Raw genomic sequence first — 27,159 nt, 5'->3', positions numbered from 1 at the left:
AAAATTAATATAATTTTTTATGATAATTATTGTTTTTTTAAAATCTTCAACTATTTTCTTTGGATTCTTTATCCCATTCCTGGATTACTTATCGAAAAAGAAAATCAAATAAAAATTGCAAAAAGGCCACTTTTTTCTCCACACCATTGCAAAATTTTGTTGCAAAAAAGTTTATTTTATAAAATTAATCTAAAGAGATGCTGCCTTATTTATATCCTATTACCTCGCCTTTTATGTAATACATTTGTTATACAAAGGTATAAATTGTGAAAAAAATAATTGTAAAAAAGTAGAAATTTGAATTAAATGGAAAATTTGTGTGTTAGTTTTATTCTTTAGGTTAGTTTATATGAAGTAAAATGTAGCCCCACAGGATAAGGTATTTGCCTGTTTAAGCCCTGCAGGCTTAGTGTCCCCGCAGGGGTTACATAAAGAAAAAAAACATATCCTCCCCCTATATTAATTCTATTTTAAAAATAAGGGGTTCTGTGATCATTAGGCACTTTGAGGGTAAGCCTCAGAAGTAGCTTAAGCTTTGTAAAAACAGATATTTTATTAATTATAAAAATAATTTACCTGATAAATTGGAACTCCAAGATCCCAATCCTAAAACATAAGAATAATGTAAGTATATAGACAAATGATATTATATTGAAAATTTATGAATTCAAATTGCTTTAAACTAAAGGAATATGAAATGGACAATTCCATTAAACTATTTGAAAATATTGAAGATTTATATTGCTTTTTTCTGTGATACATTAGATGAGATAAAACAAGATTTGTAATTTTAAATCTGACATACACAAATAAAAACACACAACCATGCAACTAAGCTATAATTTCAGGCAAACATGCAGTAGCTAAAACATAAAAAAAATTATCAAAAAAAAACAAACTATTTTATAATCAATCCTTATAGTCTGCTAGCATTGTTAAATAATAGAAGCACTTAAAAGTATCATATTTGAGGACTTTTTAGTAATATATTTGAAAGTATCTTACATTAAAACTTTCTAAAGCTAACAAGTCTTATTTATGTTATATAATAAATGTGTTTCGGAACGCATGCCTTGCCGTTCACGAAATCTTAATCTCCAAGCCCTCCGAATGACCAACATGTGAATGTTTACGAATGTGTATTTATTACCATGAAAACAGTGAATCTAAAACAAAAATATAAAAATTAATTACATAATATTGATGGTTTATTATTTTTGTAGATCGAGGTTGCGTGATTTCAATTTAATTAAAAATATAAAATTTCTAAAAAACTTTAAATTGGCACGAAACATATTAAATAGCATCAGAAATTGATAATTTTAGATTCAAATGATCAATAAAATTAAGGAAAATATTCGTATGTCAAAAGTTAGCAGTTAAATGGTCTATTTGTTGAAAAATTAATGTTTCAAATTTCTTCGTAAAAATATACCATACTACACTTATTATTAAGAATTAAAGATAAATTCTTACCACATTATGATGTCAAACTAAGCAGGAAGGCTTATTTGAGATCTTCCACGGATTAGAGCGCATGTATATTCAACCAATACATTATTTTTATTCACGTAGCTCTTCACATGGGAATCATCAAGGAAAAAATATGCGCCTCTTTGTTTGTTTACAAGCGAAGCGCGGAGATAGTTAGGAATGCCGCGTAACACACTCATTCTCTGGTGTAAGGAAAAGGGAATTAATGGGTTCGAACTTGCCAGGGAATACAAGAAAATCATTCCAACACAAAATGATAATTATAATGTTGATATTATATAGGATATAAATAATTTAGAATCCAATGCATACCTTGTCAATGATTACATAATAATTTTGATTCCTGAAGTCTATTATTTGTAGTAGAATTACACTTCAGTAGATGACTACCAAAGCCAAAAATCTTATGTTATGTTAGGATATTAAACAGTTTTATACATCCTCTAATGATTTGACGTATCTATGTATGTAATGTTATATGCAAAGATTACCTTACTTTAAGTTTTGAAAACAAGGTTTACAACATAGCAACGTTATACTGTTATTATTTAAAAATAGAAGATAAGTAAAGACGTAGATATGTGTAAATTTCAATGTTAGAAAAGTAAATTGGTAGTAAAAGATTTTTAGAAGTATTGGATACTTTGAAAATATCTTCCTTAAAAGATCACCAAGAATTTTTGAACCATGACAACTTTTATTTCAAAAATTATTTTTACAAAAACCTTTTAGATTGTATTTCAATATTGATACATTTTTAACCAATATATAAGAATTATCAGGCATATTGTAGGAAAACCAAACAATTTTTCAACCTTTGAAAACAGTTATCCTTGTGTTGATGTGCCAAAGAGGAAGTACGGTGTCCAACCTTTATATTGGTTCTATAAGTCTTGAATGTCATACTGTAACAGCAGAATTTCTACATTTGCTATACTATACTTTACTGTTATTTTATTGTCCCTGATGGACTTTGGAAATAATGTTGTATTATAAATTGATACAGCATAAACAAGGGAGCAATTACTGCATAGATACTTTATGACAGTAAGTATTACTACTAGAAACCCAAGTAAACCTTTTCTTATGCCTAGATTTTATGTCGATGTTATTACAGCATCAAAGCCTCATGTGTGTTTGTTTACTATTAATATTCATCTATTGAGTAAATGCTATCAACCATAAGTTAATTATTATTTTTGCCAAAAAAAATATTATTATCTGTTATTGTATCGCAAAAATATACATTCATAATAAATGGGATTAGGAATAAAATAGATTTAGTGACTTTACCTGCTAATTTAAATAATGCAAGGATAATATTTAAACATAGCACAAATAGAGATATAGGACACTTGAGGATAAAAATTTATAACCCCAAGTATTAATCGTATAACCTTTCAAATATTAAGCTAATGGCAGAACAAGTTGTTAAAGTTTGAGGGGTGGAATCATTTTTAAGCACATTCTCCCTCATTGGGAAGCTAGCCAAAATTTTTGGGATTTTACATGACTTCTTGCTGTCGATAATAAATGTACGCTATTATACAAATATTAGAAGTCACAAACAACTTAAATCAAATGCCTATAGTAATATTATTCCTACTTCTCTGACATTTAAACTTAACTAAGAAATCCATATTTTGTTAAGTAGGAATGCTTCAGTATAATAAACAAAAAACTTATATTTGGAGACCTTTTCAGTATATCCTCTTTAACTATTTTAATTGTAAAACCTGTATCTCCTAGTTCTAACTGTATACAAGGTATGGTAATGAGTGCCTATTTAGGGTCTAGGCATTCCCCCCTGCCGCCTCATTCTTACAATTTAGTTAAAAATATCCCTCCTGATGAAAAAGAATCACTATGACCCAAGTTATCAGATTTTGGCTCAGTCTTTTAAATGAAACCTTATCACTTTCAAGCCTATAGCATTAGGAACGTGACTTGAGCTAATGATTTCTCAATTCTTACTTACAGATAAATTTTTATCCAATAGAGTAATTAATGATAGCAGCGCAGTGTGATACTTATATCGTCATTTCATATCAGAGTGAAAGGGATAGGTGTATTGCTATTAGTCAGAATAAATATCTTATGACTCGTTTGCATGCAATTTTGATAAAGTGAAACTTGTAGCTGGTTATTATAACGATCCTCCCCATCTACCCCCTTCACCTTATACCCTATCCCCTATACTACTGGAAGAACGAACTGACCAATAAATGATGGCAATCTTGGATATATCATAAAAAACCTATTCCCTAATTGCTACATAAAGTCAGGTGCATTCAGTCAACCATTCATACACACTCACACAAACACACACACACACACAAACACACACACACAGGAGTGAAATCTCCTTCCCCCTTTCTCTAGGAAAGGAAAAATATCATTAAAAACAAATTACATAATTAATTCAAAAATTTAATATCAAATTCCCTTCTCAAATGTCTATTTTTACTTTATAAGGTTGTACCTAAAAATATATTTTTTTTCAGAAAAAATCTCCCAATTTGTGTTGTCAATTGTGATGTCTCTTTTAACTTCATTAGACTTAATTAATCTTTAATTTTAGAAAACTCATAATCTATATATTTAGTTTTATTATTGAAACTTAAAAGTTCAATACCAAAAGAAAATTAAAACTGGCAATTCTTTTAGTTTTCAGGGTAGTTTTTCTAAGGGGTAGGTTTAGGTTATTTTCTTTCTAGAGCTAAGATATTTTTTAAAAATCGCTTTGTATTACAAATACACAGCTTAAAACAAATTAAAATTATAAGATTAATTCCGGTTTTGTTAGAACCAAGGGGCCGATCATTATTTTAATATTCGTAGAAAATTGTCCGTAATTAGTTGCTATAAATGATTTTCAAGTGTGGATGAAAATCGGTTCTAATCCACCGGATATTATAAGTCATACTGGATTATATATTCTCCTTTGAGGATGATTGTTTCTAAAGATAATATATACCATGAAATTACAGTATGATGTCTGCCGCTGTGTTGTTATAGTACCATGACATATTGATCTAAGAAATCGCCAAATAAAAAAGCCAACAGATGCACCCTGACTATTTTTTTTCTTCTGATTTTCTCTCTTCAAAACACTTCTCTATGATGTGTAGGATGGGTTTAATTCAACAAAACACTTTCAGCATGCTTTTTATTGGTTTTGTAAAACTAACCTAACACATTTTTAGGAATAAAGTGCTAGCTTAGTATATTTCTAACAACAAATTAAACATGTCCAATATTCTAAAATAATAAACAATTTTGCTGGAGAAACCACATACCCATCAAAAAATGATTTTCTTCATGCATTTTAAACAAGAAAAAGTCTTGTGGTAAAAATTAACTTTTTAACAACAGGAAAAACTGAAATAAATCTTTGATAAAAAAGGGAAAAAATCATTTAAAATGACAATCAAACATTAAAAGCAAAGATGACAACATCCACAAGTAGCAAAGCACAAAATATCATTGAATGGAGAAACGGACAAAGTCAGTTATAAAACAGATGTCTAGTTGTCATAACATTGAAACTTTCAAAAGAAGGTCTATTTCTTTGAAGCATGACCGATAGACCGACAAAACAATGTATAAAATAGATCTATTTATGTGACATATGCAAATTTTGGTTCTTCCGACTGTAGCAAAAATGTTTGATCGTATTAAAAAGCTTGCATGAAGATATTAAAAACTAAAAACTCATAAAAAGAAAGGCTTTATGTCAGAATTAAAAGGTCGATTTTTTCTTGTTTGGAAATCAATTTTTAAAAGGTAATTCTATTCTTCGTTCTCCGATTGTCTTAGTCAGTGAGCATTGCTTTAACTTCATCCTTGCTTATAATAATTATACTTTTTTTACAATACGGAACTGCATTATCAAACAAAACTACATGCAGGAAAAAATAAAACATAAAAAACGTATTGTTTATAATGTTTTTTTATGTGATACCATTTTTAAATTTGTCACATATCTAAACACACACACACGTCACACACACACACACACATATAGTCATATATCATAGAGATTATTTAAACCACGGTTCATTACGACTATTTAAAAAATTAAAATAACCAAAAAATAAAAGTTAATGTTACATAAAATCTTCATAGATTTTTTTATTCCTATAAAAATGTTACAAATCAAAATTAAAGGCAAAATTATAAACCTTTAGTTGAACGTTCCTTCAAAAGACATTCTATTTCATCTTGTATACTTAATCTTTAAATTTTGTTAATTGCAATGAACAGACCATATTTTATACTGAGTAATATCAACAATATTTAGCTGTAGGTTCGATTTTGTCACTATTGAAATCTGTAAAAGGTAACAAAAAGTTAAGTATGTGGTTATACAAATTTGACAATTTTTATTGCCTTTGTATAAATGTTGTTGCGGCTTTGAACCCATCTCATTTGTTGAGCTTGGTTTACTTTGTTCAATAAACTGGAACCATATAGGATTTAAAGTGGCTTTTCATGCCTTTAAATTTACTGTAAAACAGTAAAATATCTGTCTTGATTTACAGGCTACTGTTATGTAACAATAATGTGCCTTATTGACTGTAGAAATGGGACATGATTTACTGTGGTTTCATTATATCAGAAATGGAACTATTTAATCTCCATTATTTTACTTTATTTTTTGGTTAGAAAAACATTATACATGCAAAATTAAACTAAGGTTAATTATTGGTTTGAAAACATGCAGGGTTTGAAATAACAGCCTCTCTATGATCATTGTATGTCCGTCTTTTTGTCCCCCCAAATGTATAAGATAGAAATCAATTAAGTTGGCATCCGATTCTATTTATTCTGTGTAGCTTAACTTATCATGAAGCTCACGAAGAAACTGTTATCTTCTTGCTGCACTACTAATGGATTTAATTGTCCATGTTAATATTCTTCAATTACACCTTATACAAAATTGTAGGAAAAGTAAGCAAAAAACAGATAAAAGAAGAAAAAGACAGAAGCATGCACAAGAAAGTTTTTTAGGTACATACGTGAGGTGGGGGACGTAAGCTTGCGCCCGCCATGAGTGCTGAAAATAGAGAGATAGTGGCTAGTGACATCTTGCGTTTAATTCTGGAACTATTATGTTGCGGTGTGCCGAGCTAGCGCGTGCGTGGTCACATGATTGGTCACGTGAGCAAGACAACACATGGTATTGGTCACTTTTATTAGACTTCTCTTGTGATTGGTCAATGCAATGTGACCGCACATGTGATTGGTCAGATTAGTGATCACGTGAGGTTGACAGTCCATGTGATTGGTGAGATGATTTAGACCTTGGTGCTGGGGGGAATGATGGACTGTTTCTCTTTGGTCAGGGTGTATTCTTTGACATCAGAACTGTTGTAGGTAGAGTAGATGGAATCCCTACAAAGAAAATCAATTATAGAATTACCACGCTTGTATCAGTTTTAAAAGTAATAACAAGAAGCTTTAAATATATTAAAACTCCTGTATTGAAACTTTTACAGGTTTAATTTGTTTTACTTTCATTAAGGCTTAATCTATTTTTGTCTATTTGGTCAAGTTTTAAAAAGGAAAACAATTTAGCGGTTTCAAGGACATATCATATTTTAGAATCACAGTTCAATAGAAGCCTGAGTTGGCCTTCTATATTGCTAAAATGCTACTGTCACTGAAGGCCTTCAGGAATCAAACTTTGTTGTGAAAAGTGTTAACAGATGACCAGTTAGAAAGGCAATTTCTTTAAAAATTATTTTGAACTCCTTTCACTTCAACCACTTTATATTTATTAAATCCAGAACATAAGAAATTGAATAGATTCAAATAGTTAGTTGTTTATTTTAAGGCCTATTAAAACGTGATTATCTTTTATTTTTGCTTCACTGTTTATGGACATATTTGTCCCTTTTTAACTGAGAAATTTGTTTGTTTAATTAGAGGGGTTTAAAATCAAATGAAATGTTTTTATAAAAATGTAGAAGACAATGTGTATATTAATGGACAATAGTTAGGGCCTGCAGGGCATATAGAGCATTATCTGGCGAGCTTCATAATACTTAGAACAGGGATCTATATTCTTAAAAACGTAAATTTTTACACTCAAATAACTGTATGATATCCTTTAATATTAATTAAAGATCAGGTTTTGTACCAATTAATGCAAATCACTTCTCGTTTTCATTGGTTAAAATTTTAGCCTTTGGTAACTTGAACCTATATTGGAAGGAAGAAGATATACTTTCAATTTTTAAGGAACCAAAATTGGATAACAATTTAAAATAAATTGCTTATCTTAGAGGTTTTCTTGGATACTTATACTTATCCAAGGCTTTGAACTGATCATTTTGATTTTACAGTTAGTTATCACTTTGTTTTCATGGCTTATTCCATACTTTTGTTTACTTTTATAAACAATGGATTTATGGAAAATGAAAGTTGTTAAGTAGCTTTTCTTTTTTTAGTAGGCTATGTACTTTATAAATGTTATTGTCCGTTTGTCACTTTATTTTATTTGTTGAACTTCACTTCAATGAATGTTGTCATTCTTTTCCATTGATTCGAGAACATTGATTTAATCTAATTTTCTTTATATAAGCAACTTCTGCTTTAGTTTGTGAATTATTTCTTAAATCAATTCGCATTATCAAAAATATAGCAAACAAGCACAAAAGCTTGCTTTCCTTGACCATTTGACATACGGATATATGGACATTGGGATCCTAATTCTAGAAAAGCTTTTAAAACAAAACTTACTTTGAGGTTTTTTCAGAACTTTCAGGGTCAGAAACTGAAATAATAAAATTTGATTAATTTTTTAATATATTTTTTTCTCATAAAATTATTAAGTATTTTCATGTTATTACATCATGCTAGAATCTTGATTCAAACCTTAATTAAGGCATAAATAATCATGCCTTTTTACTAAATTAAAGGAACAGTCATAAATCATATAATAAAAGGTATGTATAAAACAGCTAAAGATTCACAGACAAACTTTGTTTGTGCTAAAATCTGTGACTATCCTGTTCAACCAATTGTTTACCAGAATCATTACACCTGTCCCTAATTATTTGTGCATTAGTTTTCTAGTTTAATCAGTGATCAACAAAACATTGTGCTGCATTTTAAATCATTAGTGTCAATACTTAATCACAAATCAAATTTTCAAAAGAGTTAATTTTTAAGATTATTTTTTTCTTAAATACAGCCAATAAAGTTTTAAATCATTTTAAAATCATCTTGAAAAATTTGATATTATTGTGATTGAGTAAAAACACTTTTATTTTTTAACCTTTTTCAAGGTGGTAGTGAAATGTGCATTGAAATTACAATTTTAAATTCAAACTTTAATTTTTGTTTTGATGTAATAGTTATAGATTGACTTTACTTTCATTTGTTTCACAACTAAAACTTAAAATATCTTAGGCTATATTATAAGTGTGCAATCAATTATTATTATTTATTTTTTAAATCACACCATATAGTGCCATATGAAATATCGGGTATAGTTCCTTTCATGGCAACGCCTCTTAAGGGGCGTTTCGTCGTATTTTCAAATTAGCTTTTGATAGGTTATTTTAGGTTAAGTTGGGTTAGGTGATTGCCCCGCAGGGTTAGAGCCCCCTGTATGGGCTAGAAATAGGGGTAAAGTTACTGTGAAAATATGACGAAACGCCCATTAAGAAACGTTGCCACGAAAGGGACTATACCCGAAATATCTGAATACAAACAATTTTCTTTCCTATGCAATCAAGTCAGGGTAATTTAAAAGGAAACTATGCAATAATCAAGTGATAGGTGAAAAAGACACAAAACATTTTATAATTCTAGATTGATTTGGCAAATTTTTATCATAGAAAGGTTAAAGAATCTTATTAGGAAAATATATTGATTCAACCAGTCTTCCATAAGTTTATCATAGTAAAAAATATTACCTTAGTTTAATCTTAATATGCTTTATTTTACTTTTCTAGAATTCTAACCCTTTATAAAATAGAATTTAGTAATACAAATTGTGCTTTTACTTTTTCTAATTGTGTGCAGTATTAATAAGAAGTGCAAAGTATGTAAAACTAATTTGTTCAGCTACAAACAAATTCTCTTTTTACACCTGGAGGAGAGATGGAAGGAATAAAAACAAGACAGACGGATCACACTCACACTCAAAGTTTCAAAGTTGTTGTAGTTGTAAGTAATAAAAATAATTAAAGTTGAAGCAGCTTATATTGCCTAACAAAAAATGACGTCATACAATGCAAATGACCAATTAAAGGCCAATATACATTTATATTGACCAATGGTAAAATGTATATTTGTTTGACGTCATTTTATTATACACTATAAGCTGCATCATTAAAATTACATCAGTTTTTATCTTGAAAAAAGTACTTGTGAAGAAAAAAAATTTTTTTTTTGAGTTATTGAGCTTATAACAAACAAATACCACATTATATGTCAAAATATGGATGTTTCAGCTTTTAATTTTAAATGTTTAAATAGTTATAAAAAAATTTTTAAGATAATGATGTAATGTTTTTGTATTTTTAAGTACAACTTACAAGAAACAAACTTTGATATTCTACTTTAGACAGGCAATTTACCTATGTGTTGAAATTACACTTTTTCATTTACATGTGTTTTTTGGACATTTTAATGTAATTTAATCATTTAGGAAGGCTAGAACTGTTCAGGGGGTGTTGCTTTACCACCCCCTTCTTCTCCTAGGGGGGTGTAAGTCCCCTAAGGAGAGGGAAACACAGTGTTTGATTTGGCTTCAGATTTTCCCTCTTCACCACTCTTCGTTGCTTTGCCTAAGGAGTTTAAAATAACAAATAGAGCTTTTTGCTTTTTAATCAAACTAACAATATATTTAAATAAATAACATCAATTAGGTGCTTATGTTAATAGGTGAGACTTTCTTGGTCAAATATCAACATGAAAATCATAGAAAAAAATAAATTTCACAATTTTGTACTAGTTATACAAGCAGTTTATGTATTCTCATTCAGTTTAGATATATGTCTTAATGATTAGTGGTTAAATAAGCAGTTTTAGTCAGCGTTAATTTTAGTAAGCTGCAAGTAATAAACTATTAAAATGCCATTTTTGTGTTTTATGAATATAGCAAAGTATTTGAAAAATTCTTGTTTCTTGACCTTTCCAACGCATTTGATACATATGCTCAATGACTTATTAATAGTTTATTAAATATTTGACTAAAACTATTTTGACAAGACTTATACCTCGAGACAAATCTAACCATGAATTGGGTAGATTATTGTTTGGCCGACTAAAAATAGTTATTTTTGAATTGGCAGCTAAAAACTTGAAAGAGTATAATAATAAGAGTTTTTTTTTCCATTAGGTATTCTTCTAAGATATGCTTGAAAGAAAGAGGGTATCTTCTTTGATAGACTGCAAAGTTTCTAAAACCATTCAGTCACTCTTTAATAATTCAAAGGCACAAAACTCCAAGTTAATTATGAAACTTGAAATTGAAACATCTTTGGAAACCTGTGGTGGTGAAAACCCCCGAGAAAGTTGAATATCAGCAACAATACAATGAAATAAAGGAAAGTTGAAAGTGACTTATTAATAATTAATCCCCTTAATCTTATTTTGGGTCATAGAATAATTTACTGAAATCTACAATTTATTCAAATTTTCTCTAGTTTTTTTAAGCACCTTTCATAAAAACATGGATAATTTTGTCATTAAGCAGCGTAGCAATAACACGTAACAACAGTTAAAAGGAAAGAGGAGTATGAAAAAAATACAAAATTTGTTATATTTGTTAGCTCTTCCTTAAACGCATAAATGCTCTAAAATTTTTATAATTATCTCAATGATTAAGAAATGTGATGGACGTGAAGACATACAAACAAACCTTAGTTATAGAGTAGCTGCGCTATTAGAAATGTTTTTAGCGTACAAATGGCAAATCTTGAACAAAAAAGTAAATTGTATGTATCCCAATCTCATTTGTGCATAAAGTATAATTCATTTTGATGTTTTGCAGGACAAAGGTTTCACATATTAAAGTTCCCTCTGGAAGATTTTTCATATATAAGTATAACAGAATGATTCCAGCGTTGATAGCCATTCAACTGAACTGTTAAACTACTGTTATTTATAATTTTAAAATCCGCCAATAACTGTGTATTGTTTTAAAGTTGGTAGCAGAATTATAGCAAACTTTACATAGGGATAGCCGGCGCTACAAGGATAGGAATGGGTATTCCTATAACAATTGGTAGAACAAGGCAGATACAGATTATGTGTGCAAGAAATGATTAGGCATTTTCCTTAACCTGCATTCGCAGAATACCTCGCCAAATTTTGGTATAAATTGAAATATAACGGGGGTTGGAGGGAGATAATTTTCACTTTTTTTGTACTACTTTAGGTCAGGTTAGGTAAATCTATATCGGTAAATGGAAGCCCCACATGGTTAAGCCCCTCTGCAGGAGTTAAGTATATTAGAAAACACTACAGCGCCTTGTTTTTAATTTATTTAAAAATTAAGAGGGGGGTGGGCGGGGTAACATTTTATAATAATTTAAGGGAAAATACCAACACGTGAACTGATGAGCTTGTATAGACATGTAGTAGAGTAGCTGTGCCTCTCAAAAATCAAAATAGTTAACATTTAACTAGGTTTCAGTTCTTATTCTTAAATCTTTGAAAAAAACTATTTTTAATGAAATCCCTTCCTATCCCTTCATAGGGGTTTAACAAAGCGGTAAAGGGAGTAATTGGTAAAGGAATAATAGAATAATGAAAACTTTAAATTTATTCTTTTAAAACAAAGACGATAATGTCCAATAATTTGGAAGATTTTTGTAAAAATAAGAATTTGTGTTTGTCCTTTCTTGGAATTACTTTAAAGAAAAGTAGACTTTAAAGCGAGAAGGGGTAATCTTTGTTCAAGGTAGGCATATTTCTTGGGATACAAATTTATAAATAAAACAAACAAAAGAAGTAAAAATTAAAAACTTAATAATTAGATATAAAGAAAAAAGTTTCCAAACAAGAGGGAGGGTTTTATTTTAGTTTTATTTTTCCTAATACATTTGATGATGGTTTAATAAAACTTTCAGATGTTAAAAACTATGGTTAGCAGTTTCTTTGGGTATAGTAGACTAAAACAGACAATGATTTAATATAATAAAGATTTATTTAAAACTAGCGGCTACGCCACTAGAGGCTTCTAGGGGCACTTAAAGTTTCTATTTTTTCTATTTCTAGAAGTAAAAGTAAAAAATTTCAGTGGGGGGGGGATGGGTCATTTTTTTTCAGGGTCACTTTCTCATTTGATGGTGGTGTTACTCTCCAAAAAAAGTTAGATATCTTCTCTGGACCAATAAGTATCTTTACTGAAAAGAAGACACAAACCTGCTCTGCAGTTAGTGAGATCATTCACTACAGACAAAAAATATTACTAATGTATGTATTAGAAGTTAGAGGGCTTAAAAAATTTCTTTTATCTAAGAACTTATTAGCATTTTATTTTTACAATATTTCAAAATATAATATGTCCTATTATTAAATCTTTTATAAAATTGATCCATGTTCCAAAGAGTTTATATTCCCTTGCTGTCTACCTCACACAATACTCTGTGTTCCCATAAACAAATTTGCTCTCACATTTAAGGTGATATATTTTGGGGTGTGGATAAGTATTTTAATAACTAAATCGTAGATCAAAACATTTTAAGCTCCAGGAAAAATCTTAACTCATTATTTAAACCTTTTTCCCTGTAAGTTTTGTTTTAGTATTTCTTGCTTTTGATACATTTTTATTTGCGCAGCTACTCTATATGAATGATAAGATCTTACTCCAGTCCGACATAATGCATTTTCTCGGCTGCAATTAAGGATTTCCCTCTGATTTCTGTTCTCAATGTTTTAAATTTTGCTAGCTTGGTATTACTGCGCTTTTATAGATAAAATTATTTTTTTTTAGGTTTGTGCTTTATGTTTTTTATAGCTCATTTCTTAAATCTTAATATCATTCTTATAAAATATTTTTAAGAATGTTGTGTCCTTTCTAAGGACAAAAAATATCCCGCATATATTTGGTAAAAGTATTAAATATATATTTTATAAATAAGACAGGTATAAAACTTTTATCTGGAGCAAAGCCTCTCAATAATTCAATGGATTACATCTTTATCAGGGGAGCTTCTCTTTAAATAGAACATATCTGTCATTAAGTCTAGCAATTATATCAATTACATTCTGACTTAATTTTAATGTGTTTTGATAATAAATAATATAGCTTTCACAAACAAGTAAATTATTTGAGCTATAAAGCAAATTTGCCTTTGTAAATTATTTATCTTGTTTTTAATTTCATGTTAAATTTCCAAAAATGGCACGTTTTTGATAATGTAAAAAAGTGTTAAAAAAAGAGGAAATGTTTGACCAATATTCGTTTGTTGAATTAAGACTTTTAAAGTTTATAAGTTAGACCTAACTATTTCCAAATCTTTCAAATCCGTTTGTAAGTAAGAAAAGTCATAATTCACGATTATGGTATTTTGTAGAAGCCAACGTATGTATGTTATCCATGTTATGATTATAGTATGAAAGAAACAAAAGTTGTAAAAGTAAAGTTTAACTGCATTAACTAGTACGTTAGAACTTTTTTTTGCAAACTCATATTGCGAAAAGTGTGCCATTTTTTTCCTTGGTGACCAGTAATGAGTTTTGTTATTGTACATTTCGTTGACATTGCAGCTATAATAATGCTGGCATATGTTGGTTAAAAGAAGTAAATGTTCTCAATGTAGTATTTTTAGATGACTAAAAATGGGCTTTTAAGTTGTGTTTAAAGGCTTAAATTAGATATAATTGGGATAAAATGCACGAATTATTAGAGTCTTATATTGGACTTTGCTATTTTTACATAAATAATATGTGTTAAAACTTGTTCGTTATTATAATGATTTGTAGCAAGGTACACTATAAAATTTTTTATCAGTCTATCGATCTATTCTTATATAACCAACAAGTTAGTAAAATATTAATAAATTTTCTTCAAAATTTTCCCATAACCACTTAAATTATTAGTGCTACCTTTCCATTTAGTGTTTGGTATACCTTTACAATTATTCAAGCATAATAAATAGAGTTTTATTAATTTTAGTTCAATTATACCTAAAAGAATAAAGATTATTTTTATCAAAGCAATGATATAATTAAGATATATTTAATCCAACTGGTTTCTAAATTTTGTATGTTCTTGTTATATAGATTATTTTTTGGCAATAAGGGTCAGTATAGCTTTTTTACTACAATTTAAGAAACAAGTTGTTAAAATATTTCTTTATTGTTATTTTATACAGTGATTTTATAATGGAATAAAAAAAATCTTCACCAAAAAATTATTTTTTTCTCATCAGCTTACACATATATTGAAAGTTAATTGACGGGGTTTAATATAGCTTCCATTAGCATATCACTGTATTTCTATTTCTAATATTATGAGATGAAGACATTTTATCTAAAGAATATCTATATTGTCTCCATATTTTTAACTTTTTTGTTCCATTGTAATTAAATAATTAACTTGGAGACAACATATAGATTTACAGATAAAATATTTCTTCCTTTGAATAAAACAAGAACAGTTCTTACCTTTGAAGCAGAGCTTTTGTTTCTTGTAAGCTATGAGCAGAACAATGGCTGTTAATACAAACATTACTAACAAAGCAATCACCACTCCGATCACTGATGCCATCGATACTGGGTCTAAAAAAGAAATAAATCTTCAAAATTTGAACAAAAAATTTTGTATCATAAAAAATTAACACTCTATTGCTTAAAATCCAAACCAATCGTGTTTATTACAAAATCACGAGGTTAAGAAAATTATTATTGATTTTGTTATGCTTTGAAACCCTTTACTTATGGATGATCCGAGACCTAAAGCAGTAACAGTCGAATTTCGACCTTTATTAGACTGATATTATGTTGTCCTATTGCAGTCAATTAATGACTTTAGGAGCCAATTTAAATCATTAAGAACTGATATTATATCTCTTATGAGAAAGTGTAATTAATCATTATTTCAAACACTTCATTGTGATGATATAAAGATTCTAATAAACAATTGTAGAACTTTGTAGATTTCCCATTGATATTCATCTATCTATGCTTTATTCTAACAATTAATTTTAGAACATTTTTTAACACATCTATTAATGTACAATAATAAGTGCCTTTAAAAACACTCATTGCTGAAAAAAATATTCAAAAATGCATTTTTTAAAACATTGTCATTTATGTGCAGTGCTTAAATTTTTAAATGCTAAGCTTTCTTTATCAAATTAAAATATAAGCAACCCAATTCTAATTTTTAAGAAAAAAGTATCTTGTGTTTGTTTTATATTAGAAGGAAAAAAGTAGAACGGGGTTGATATTCTAAAAACAGTCAAGATTTCCTGCATATTTTCCCACAAAACACTCAAAGTATCGTGCGGCAAAAAACAAAAATAAATAAAGAAAATACAGAAATAAAAAGACAGGAACAAGTATTGTGAAAAACTAGTAAAACAGGATAATAATTGCAACTAATCTATGGCTATATCTTTGTCCATACGTCCGTCAATACGTTAAAAGTACTCTAGGTTTACTGACAGTTAAAAAAAACACATTTAGAACATGAATTGTTTAAAATCAAATTAGCTTTCTTAAAAAAGCTATTAATTGACTAGACCAACCAAATCGCTTTTCTACTCTTTTTTTTTAAATTTGGCTCGTTATTGTTTCACTACTTATGTACACGATTACTCTTGTTATTGCTAAAATCACAAATGCTGTTCTACTAATTGTTTTTCAAAATACAAGTTCCTGTCTCTGTAGATAAATACTTCACCATTAGAAGACAAATTTTCTGAACTTCCTAAAGACGAAAATAATATATAATTTTATTTACAATTATTTCAAAAATGGGACAAAATATTAAAAAGATTAGGTGTATTTTTAAATTTAATTTGTGATTAATTTATGCTTTAAAACAAAATTAAGCGCTAAAAAATACATTACAGTTTTTGAGTCAATCTAAAATCTAGATAAATGTTAATGTTATTATATAATGTATAAATTTAAATTTGAATGGTCGGGTTATCTCAATAATTATACAGAGATAAAAAGGATATCACAGAATACAAATGACAATTATGTCCATAAAAAGCACAGCAACTTGATGTGACTACGTTTAAGGTAAAAAAAGAAAGAAAAATACCAAACAGTATTGAAAATTCATTGCTGAATATAATAATTTCACCGGATGATTTTTTGGCAATTTACGTTTTTAAATTATTAACAGGAAAGATACCTATAAATGTAATAATTTGTAAACTGCCAGCCTCACTGACAAACCCTAGTTATACAGCAGCTTTACTACCAAAATTGTCGTATCCTTTAGATCCATGTATAAAACGTATTTAAGCTTATCTACTGCTGATAATAAGTGCATTTGAATTCAAATTAAATTAACAATATTGTTCTCATGTCCCTAAATTTCAAGCATCAAAATTAAATTTGGGACAAGATCAATTACGAAAGACAGTTAATAGAACACTAAAAAGTACATAAAATAATGAAATTTTTGAAAACTTTACATTTCTTCATATATCCTATCAATACTTTTTCCATTAATATGTACTTTAGTGTCCTAAAATTTGTTTTTCAAAATGTGCTTTTCCCATAAATTAGCTAAAATTTGCGTCGCGTCAAATGCGTTACTTAAGTCAAAGTAACACAATTGCAGAAACCTAAATGAAATAATCATATTAATCTGTACTACAAGCATAAATAGCGAAGCTTCTCTATGATTAGCTAACTTACATAAACAACTGACTCACCCAATTCCGGCAATCTAAATGCCGGCATCTCTGAAATGAGTGGCTGATTACATTTACTGTTTTTTTGTCTTTTACTACAGTTTTTTTTGTCGTTTACAAGATATTTTTGTCTTTTTTTAGAGAAGCCCTTTTAGGCCACTTTTCGACAGTAATTCAATCCGTTAGTCTTTATCAAGTAAATTTTATTCTTTGTTTTATTTATAAAGCAAATGTACTAAAAATCATATTTGTTTTGAATGAGATTTTTGCCTTTTAATTTGTAGCTTCGCTTTATGGATGCTATCATTCTCTTCTGTATGTTAAACCTTTCTCAAAAAATCAACAATTTACAATATTATTTAAATTTTCTTAAAATACATGACAATACAATTAGAAAGCTAAAATAACAAGGGCAAGGCAGACCAAACGTTTTTTCAAAGGACAAAAAATTTTTCAAGGCATTTAAATTATAATCATTAATATTTTAGTATACATTATCTACATAGAAAAAAGAAGAAAATTGGGATAGGTACAAAATTATGGAAAATCAATAGTAGAACAAAAAAAAACAAAGGAATATTTAATTCAATAAAATAATTACTTTAATTTAGGATTTAACATTGGGATAAGTTGCAATCCATGTAATAATGTTCCTAAGATCGATTATCTTCATATCAATAAACTTTAAAAGCTGTTAGCGGCCAGACGGCTAAACGCAGAAAATTTTAACCGAAAAACAACTGGAATAGACAACATTCGAACACTAGAATAGAAAAAAAAGCGTAGTTTCTTTATTTAAGCTTTGCTTCTGCATTAATAGATCCTGGCTATTCCACATCAATTAGAGGCCTTCTTATGCTGCCGCTTATAACGAAGTGTGGGAATAACAGACGTTTGGCAGCTAGCAGCCTTAAAAGAATACATTTTTTGGAGATAATCGATCCAGGAACATTGTACTCTGAACAGCACAAGATCCGAAAATATTTTCTGTTCTGTTGTACTATTTATTTACCACTATCTTGCCCCTTGTCCCTGTAAAACTAAAGGGTCCATAGTTTACCTCTAACAGCCAGGGAGATGGGTGCTAGATCGATTCCATGTGGATTTTCAACATTAAATGTGTATCTTCGACTATCCGCCAAACCAACACCTTTCAAAATTAACCTAAAAATAAATATAAAGATGACAAAATCACTGTGCATCGAAGCACAAAAAAATCATAGTATGGATAAACGGACAAAGTGAGTTATTTATAAGATGTTCAGTTGTCAAGACAAGGAAATGAGAGAGAATATGAAATAAAAGTCAAATAAAATCACGAAACCTAAAAATAATTGTTTATGTCTTTGGAAGCATGACTGACAAACAGACAGACTAAACCATGTATAGACTAAATGCGCAAATATGATAGAAATCTTTCAGAGGTATATCTTCAATAGCAACCAAGAAAAGATTTCCCCCATAGCGTAACGGACTGAAGGACTGACGGACGGACAAGGGTAACTGTAAAAGTTTGTAAATGTATAGTAAAAAGGATATTTTTAAGATAAATAAGCTATGACACTTGACCTAAATTCTTTATAAAAACTTTTATCTTAAGTCTGTTCCTAGACTTATTCTATATATTAGTATTACAGATACATATACGATTACATCCCCAATGTAAATATACTCAATCAACATTTCTGTAGTTTAAAATTATTGGTTGAAAAGATTGAACTGGTTTGACGTACCCAAATCAAGATTAATATAGACACCCAAGGTTTATAAGCCAATGCATGAAAAACTTTGGGTACCAGTAAAACTTACAGTTCAATGTCATCAACCTTCCTCCCTAACCCCTCTACTAGAGCAGTAAGCCACTTCCCCAACCAACAACCCACAAAATTAACTTTGTAATGCATTGTAACAACAAAAAAATAACAACTAGGGAACCAACTTCACCTCTATCTTTGATATATGATAGAGATATAAGAAGCTTCAAGTATATGTATGAGTCAGCTGGAAGAAAAACTCGAGTGGGTTACTTTATTTCTACCACAAACTTTTCTCATTCAGTATAGTTTAATCAAAAATATAAACAATGTCGATAATACGCGAAGAAATAATGGATTGTATAATACTGGTACCCAACGTTTTATAAACACATTTTCTTATTCGTTGGCTTAAAAATTTGAATACTTTTGTTTAATTTTGATTGATAAGTTCTGTAATATACGTATCCAAATTTTTTACTTGTATTTCGATATACATACAGAAGGGGTTATTTTGTATATAATCATTGGGATTGTGCAATTGCATGTATTTCGTCCATTTTCTAATCCCTTAAGATCCCTGATGATTATAAAACCTACAAAATTTTTATCATTATTCCAATAATGACATGATTTTAATAGTATATAGATTTCATAACAGCTCATAGAAGCTAACCCTAACTATACAGCTGCTAAGCAACAATAAATCAGTTTTCTTTAAAGTTAATATAAATTAATTCAGTATCAAGAAATTGAAATTATTCCCTTAAAAAACACAAGTTTACAAGTATCTAAAATTTTCAATATCTTGTGAAAGTTTTATGATTAGTTTTATAAAATTGTTTTAACTTTCCCAATTTTAAACCACTTCAGAGTAGGGAGAAAATTTTAGGGAAAGGTAGAAACATTCTTTAAAACAAAAAAAACACAGCTAACACAAATTACAGTGTAACATCTTAAAATTTCTTACTTTTCTTTAATACCTATATTTGCGACAACTTTTAATGCACATAAACTGCAAAATTTTAACTAGTACAAAAGACCAGGGAGGGGAATTTGATACACAAAAATAACCCTTTTTTAGATTATAATTAGTGGTTGAAACTTTTAGACACTTAATGAACTAACCAAAATTCAATAAAAGTCCCCAAACTTGTTAAGCCAACGAATAAGAAAACGTTAGTATATAACTTTAGCGACTAGCGTAATAAAGAAATAAGAAATTAATCCTTTTAATTCTTATGTAAACATAAAACTTTAAGTTAAACAGATGCTTTTTAGAATAAGTATCCCTGTTAAACGAAAAAGCCTTATTTGCATAATTCTTTCATGTTTACAATATTACTGGAAATATTAAGTGAAAAAAATTATGGAAAGATATTGAAAAAATATTATCTCATACAAGTACTTCGTCCCTAGCCTCTAGGGCCAGTGTAAACTAGCATGACATTAATCATAACTTCTAGAAAACTCATTACATTTTTATATAAAAAGAACAATAAAATATTAAACACTATCAAGAAAAATGGAAAATATTTCATAAATTTAAATGTCAAAAAGATGCTAATGTATGGCATTGGCAAGAATTATCAAAATTTAAAAAGGCAAACATGAATAAAAAGGTGAATTTACCTAGAGACATAGCAATCCTTTTTCTCTGGATGTTGGCTTAATTCAGCTGTGTAGGTGGTGCCACTTCTCTGTATCTCTGTACCTGCAGGCAGGCTCACATCCTCCCAGTCCCAGGTATTCTAAATATTATTATAGTTATTAGGGTGTCTCTATTCTGTGACTCTGTACCTGCAGGCAGGCTCACATCCTCCCAGTCCCAGGTATTCTAAATATTATCATTGTTATTAGGGTGTCCCGCTTCTCTGTATCTCCAGCCACTTATTGTAATCTTCAGAAGGGGTAATTTTGTGTATTGGTTATGTACATCAATTTATCGGCCATTGTCTTAACTCTTTAAAATCCCTGGTATCATGTATCTTTTCGTTTTATTTCAAATAAGAAAGAAGGAACTTACTGTCAAAGGTTCTGGATCTGAGCAGAACTCTGCCTCTAGCCTGACATCGCGGCCAGAAACGGCCATAGCCTCCTCCAGGATCCTGGTCACTCGTGGCATACCCTTCACTTCAACCTAGGATAGAAACAATTTTAATCTAGATATTAGTTATTTCTAACATCGTTATAAACAGCTTTCCGCGTATATTAAAATGTACAATTATAAGATAAAAACCAGTTTTGTTAGCTCTGAGAGGCTGCAGGCCAAAGCTAACAAAACAGGTATAAATTTTTATGATTTATTTTATTATCTATGGAAAATTATCTGTGTTACGATACTATAAATATTTTTTCCAGTATGGCTGAGAACTAGTTCTTATCTTGCGAATATTAATTAGATTCGAAGGAAAAACTATTCTTTCAATAACTTTTCAAGCACATCAAATAAATGTCATTAGTAAGGTGTGTGTCAAATAACCAAAATTATAAACGTTAAGGAAATTCAGACCTAAAGATTGCTTTACATGTGACATTTAGAGTAGCTTCGCTACAAAAATAGCCATCTATAATCAGTATTCCCTATTGAATGTTAAAGATATACGCAGTTTTAAAAACACAAATATAAGGACTGAATGTGAAATATTATCAGGAAGGGAGGCGACAATGACAGATATATTTAAGCACGCCCCAAACAAACACGCCTCTAACAATACAAGCTATCTAAGGCAGAATTTTATAAATAAGAAATGGATAAAAGATAGATTCATCATCTATTGTCCCTGACTAGGATAAACAAATAAAAGTGGAGATATTTTCCAATTTTAATTTTCTTTTGTTTGCTCTATGTAGGTAACACCAGTGAGTAAAGGGATTACTTCGGGTGAAATAATTTACAAAATTACAACCCTTTCTTTCCCCGGATAATTACACCTATCGAAAACAGAATTTAGAAAAAGGTTGAAAATAAGAGGGGGGGGGGGGGGGCGGGGTAGTTTTATATCTGTTTGTTAAGGTTAGGTTATAACGGGTTTTTGATAGCCTCGCAGGATCAGTTTGACATAGGACTAAAATAAGAAGAGGAATTGGGGTTTTAGTGCTCGATTGACAATTTATGTGAAAGCGCCAAGAATAATTTATTGTCATATCCATTAATCCCTGAGTAACCTTGTCTCTTGATTATGTAGACAAACAAAACAAGGATCCACAACAGAATAATAAAACTTATAGGGAAGCTCTCCTACAAGTCAACCTTGGTTGTTTTGTCTATATATAAACCTTTCTCTCTTTCAATATCTTATTGTTTCAATGTGTAAGGTAGGTAAATTTTCTTCATAATAGACTTTTGATTTATGACTTATCTAAATGTCTATTGGATATAGTTATCCTTGTTTAAACTTTTACTTTTTATTAAGATAAAACGAAAACAGAATATATTATATAAACGAATTATTAAATTTATAAGAGACATAGGCTGAACAAAATATAAAAAATATCTTTAATGACAGTTTATTTTTTAGCATAATTATAATATTACGAGCTTAGCAACTATATAATTAAGACCTCCATTTTTAAATAATTTTTCAAAATAAAGAAGTTCACCCAAAATCCTGGAATATATTTACAAAAATCTTGGAAAAATATATACCTTGACAATCTGGCTTCTAACAATCCTCTGTTCGCCGCCGATGACATTGACAGCCTCGCAGACATACTCGCCCTCATCTCCGTAGGTGATGTTCTTGATGTACAGGTCAGACATCATGGCACGCTTCTCAACTCCCTGAATAATAATCCTAATGTATTTTCTATGGTGTGTTTTTAAATGATAATATTTTTAGAAAAGCTTAATGCTTGTATTAGAACAAGTATTACAACCTCCATAAAAATCTTGTAGAGTGTTAGAACTGAATAACATTTGTTTTAATGGACGTACGGATTTTATGGTAACGAGTATAGAGTTGCTATGCGCTTTACATCGTATCTAAATGTCAAAGAATCACAATGCAAAGTTTGAAATCGATAGGACAATTAAGCATGCTTAATTCAACGATTAGAGTTAACTTTTATGTACTGACGGACGTGCGGTTACACCATAATTACATAAAAGCTTCGCTTTTAACAATCAATTATTTATACCTGGTTAGGCTTAAGCTGGAGCCATCTATACTTGGGTGGGGGGTTGCCATCTGCATTGCATCTCAGGGTTGTGTTTCCACCAATAAGAACCTCCACATTGTCTTGGGGCTCCACAGATACAATCTCAGGGGGGACTAAATAAAATAAATTGCTAGTTTTTGAACCTTTAACCACACGAAACATTGACTCACATAACGTAAAACAGCTATGCCTTAAAGAGAACGTTTCATGTAAAAAATATAATTTTAATAATGTTGCTATTAAAAAGTAATTTTACATCAATTTTCAACGCCTTTTGATTAATTTAATCATATTTACTTGTAAATATAGACCCATTTTATACAGGAAATTAATAAAATTGTATGAATATTTGTCTTTTCAAGTTTTAATGATTATAATTATAAATTCAGGCAATTCATAAAATATTTATAGCAAGTGCGGTGTCCTGGGTTCAATCCTTAGACAATGAAAATAAAAAATTCAGAATGAATTCTAAAAATAAAATATTTCTTTTAAGAATAAACCTATTCTTTAAGTCTAAATTATTTGTAAGTTTTACTAACGGTCTTTCAGTAAAAAAAAACATCAAAAGATATGAAAATAAGAATGTATTTTTTTGAGGATCAAACCCATGGTTGATAAATTTGTCAACTGACCATGAAATTAGAATCATCAATGCATCATTTCACTACACCATACTCTAGTTCCAGAGTCTATTTTTTTTATATTGTTTGTATATTTTTTTGGACTTATATTAGGTTTTGTAATCAAATCGATTTGTATGACGAAGACCAAAATACATAACTTTTGCACCACTTTTGACGTCATCTCATTCTCCATCTCTTTTTTAAAGGGGTTTTCTTACCTACTTCTCCTCTCACCTTCCTCATTATATGACGTCACAGGAATCAAAAGTGACACAAAAGTTATGTATTTTGGTCTTCGTCGATTTGTATGTCTAGTAGCTGATAAGTTGGTCAGTATGTTGATACTTCTTTTGGCCATCAATATACTTTAGTAAAAATGGGAAATAAAGATGAAGGAAGTGGTCCAAAAAGCGGTATGGTAAAATTTTGGGAAATTAAAAAAATAACACTAGGTATTATTGAAAATTATTTTAAAAATCGGGGAATTAGAAATAAAATTTGATTAGTAGCTGGAATGGATTAAGACTTAGTAACTTATTTTTAGGTTACAAAATAGAAGAGTTGGATTTTAAGTTGAGAAATATAGGTAATATACAGAAAAGAAAAAGTTTTACTTAATAAAACAGCTTAATATAAATATCCTACCCACGACAAAAAATCTTTTGCAACTATATTAAAACGAAAAGTTTTTTATGCATTTTCAATGTGAATAATTGTCAACATAAATTAATATAATTAGGATTTGTAAAAACTTTAGTCTTTTTTTTGATTAATTATCATTATGTAAAAAGGAAGGTTTAATGTCTGTACCAAAATATCTTAATATACCAATATTATTCTCCTTTTCAAGAAAGCTTTTCAGCAGTCGCAGGATATTTTTAAGATAATTGAGGGGAGGGGGGACTTGAGTCATCGACCCAAGAGAAGTACTCCCACTCTTTTCACTTCCCCACTATAAACATAGGTAAAGTAAAAATGTCTTTGACCAAAATGCTGGTTTTAGGCTATATATAGTCCCACTTCTTCCTTATATTCTTCGAAGACTAGTAGTGAAGCCATTGATTAAGGAAAAACATAAGTTTAGATGTGTCTTAACTTAAAATAATATTGCAAGCTAAATTCAAAGTAAAGGGTGTAACATACACTTAAAGGCCAATGTACGCGACTTGGACAGTTGGGATGTTGGGCAACTTTTTGAACAATTGAAAAAAAAAGGATACATAACTATATCTTATCCTATTAAGGAGGGTTTCTAAAACATTCTTAGAAGACAAAGTTTTAGAAATAATAAAGAAAAAACCTTAAGCTAATTTACCTAATATTGCATTTGGACCTCAAGCGAACTTTCAAAGAAAAAAAAAATAGTTTTTTTTTATGCTTGTTTTAGATTTGGTTAGGTTCAGCAAAGGTTAGCCCCTCAGCGAAAGTACCCAATAGGAAAAGGGTGAAAATACCTATACTTATCGGTTTTAAGAGGAAGATATATATTTTAAGCAGAGAAAAAAAAACTTAGATAATCAATAAAGAAAATTCTACCACCTAACTTTCTATTTGTATGCATGTATGTTTAAATGTAATGTATTGAATTTGTCAACAAGTTGGGTAGGTAAATAGCATTATAGCACTAAAATCATGGATATATAGATAGGCTAATAGAAGATAAATTTATTTTCACAGTTAGAATTAATTTTCTGATAAATTTAGATTAAAAATATTATTTGAAATTCATTTTGGGGACTTTTCTAAACTCTACAAACCTATGAAAAAGAGAATTCTTGGTGATTTTTTTTCCATGAAATGCTCTGTACCCGTTTCCCTGAGAGAGAATACAATTGAAACTTTATGTACACTAACATTTGCAACATACGAGAGACAGAGTTAGGGATACAGATTTAGTAGAACAATTAGCAAAACAGGATATAAAGTAAGGTTTTTCTCCATTGAAATATAGCTAATTAATGAACTAATCAAGTTTTTCATTTCAGGAGAGCTTTATATACCTTAAATATTTGAATTATAAATAGGTATAGATGTATAATACAGACGACTACCTGGCCCAAATGGTGGAGACTCTTTTCGTCTGCTAGCAAATTGCTTTCTGTTCTATTGCAGTGATACTATTAGCTGTTTTCAAAGACCCAATACAAATTAGGAATAGGATTACATATAGCTTATACTTTTTCTATTCTTTTACTTTAATATTTTTATATTTTTCATTTCTGACAAATAAGTTCTAATATTTTTCCATAATGATTGTTACTTTCCCCACACATTTGAAGTCAAATTTCGCACAGACATTTGTGCAAACATATTACTTTACTTTAATAATAGCACAGCTACTTTTTAATCAGCTAAAAACAATCTAGCCTAAAATCATGCCAGATCCTGTGGAGCTCCCCTTGAAAGGAAAACTTAATTAGTTGAATAGTTATTGAAATATTAAGCTTCAGGCAAAAAACCTTTATCAAAGGATATTAACTACTTTTTTTATCAATGTCGTTTTATCTTAAAAACAAAATCTGCATCCTTTGCTAGTGCCAAAACAATTTAGGATTAATTTTTTAATATAATTTCTTATAAAGCGTCTGAATTTGGAGGGTTTCTAAAGTTAAAAGTCCTACCAGTACAATAGCGGAGAAATATGCTATCAAAGACATAAATTCTACTGTGATACTTAAGTTTTAAACAAAGGTAAAACCAATATTTTAATGTTTTTGCATTATACTGCTAGAAAATTTAACTTTCTTGGCTGGCATTACAGAAATTTGAATCTACTTGTCTTGTTTTGTAAAGGATTAAGGAATTGTAAGAAGAGCCAAGAAATATGAAATATTAAAATATAAAATAATTTTGTGGATATTTTTTCATCAATGGGTTAGTTATCCGGCCTTCCATAAAACAGTCTAATACCTGCTCAAGAATCAAATGAATCTTAAAAACTGTTTTAGAGATATTATTGGTTATATGGCCAGCAACACAGACTTTCAAGAACTTTAGTATATTGATAACAAAGCAATTGTATAATAATAAGAACATCATTTCTTTGCTAAGACATTTTAAGAATATAGCTGAAGTCTTTTATACTTAAATTTTACCGAGTTAAAGCTTACTGTTTATTTATCATAAAAAATGACATACTTTTATGGACATAATTGTCCTTGAATAGGGAAATGAATACTTTAACCCCCCTGTATGAAAGATGTTTTAATGTATACATATTGAATTGAAAAGTTTGTTGTCTCAAGATGGCACAACTTTTAAGTCCAACAACCCTTTACA

General features: G+C 29.3%; 1 protein-coding gene across 3 annotated transcripts in view; it reads right to left on the bottom strand.

Moving 5' to 3' along the window:
• LOC145325049 (kin of IRRE-like protein 1) overlaps positions 1-27,159 on the bottom strand; it is a 134,883-nt gene that overhangs the window by 5,285 nt on the left and 102,439 nt on the right. The window contains exons 11-20 of one of the 3 annotated variants that reach the window (XM_080167851.1): positions 23,234-23,367; positions 22,743-22,877; positions 21,120-21,233; positions 20,726-20,844; positions 18,400-18,503; positions 17,361-17,390; positions 15,130-15,243; positions 8,242-8,275; positions 6,801-6,891; positions 577-606 (exon numbers count right to left, since the gene is read on the bottom strand). In XM_080167851.1, the coding sequence (XP_080023977.1) occupies positions 577-606; positions 6,801-6,891; positions 8,242-8,275; positions 15,130-15,243; positions 17,361-17,390; positions 18,400-18,503; positions 20,726-20,844; positions 21,120-21,233; positions 22,743-22,877; positions 23,234-23,367 (905 nt within the window). Of the gene's footprint in view, positions 1-576; positions 607-6,800; positions 6,892-8,241; positions 8,276-15,129; positions 15,244-16,369; positions 16,397-17,360; positions 17,391-18,399; positions 18,504-20,725; positions 20,845-21,119; positions 21,234-22,742; positions 22,878-23,233; positions 23,368-27,159 lie in introns of all 3 variants that reach the window. The other 2 variants (XM_080167852.1, XM_080167853.1) reach the window with 2 other exon arrangements.

This window comes from Acartia tonsa, chromosome 7 (assembly GCF_053477335.1).
Source record: "Acartia tonsa isolate MP-2025a chromosome 7, ASM5347733v1, whole genome shotgun sequence".
Classification (NCBI taxonomy): Eukaryota; Metazoa; Arthropoda; class Copepoda; order Calanoida; family Acartiidae; genus Acartia; species Acartia tonsa.
Note: the sequence above shows the minus strand (reverse complement) of the source record. Positions and strands in the feature narration are given on the sequence as shown.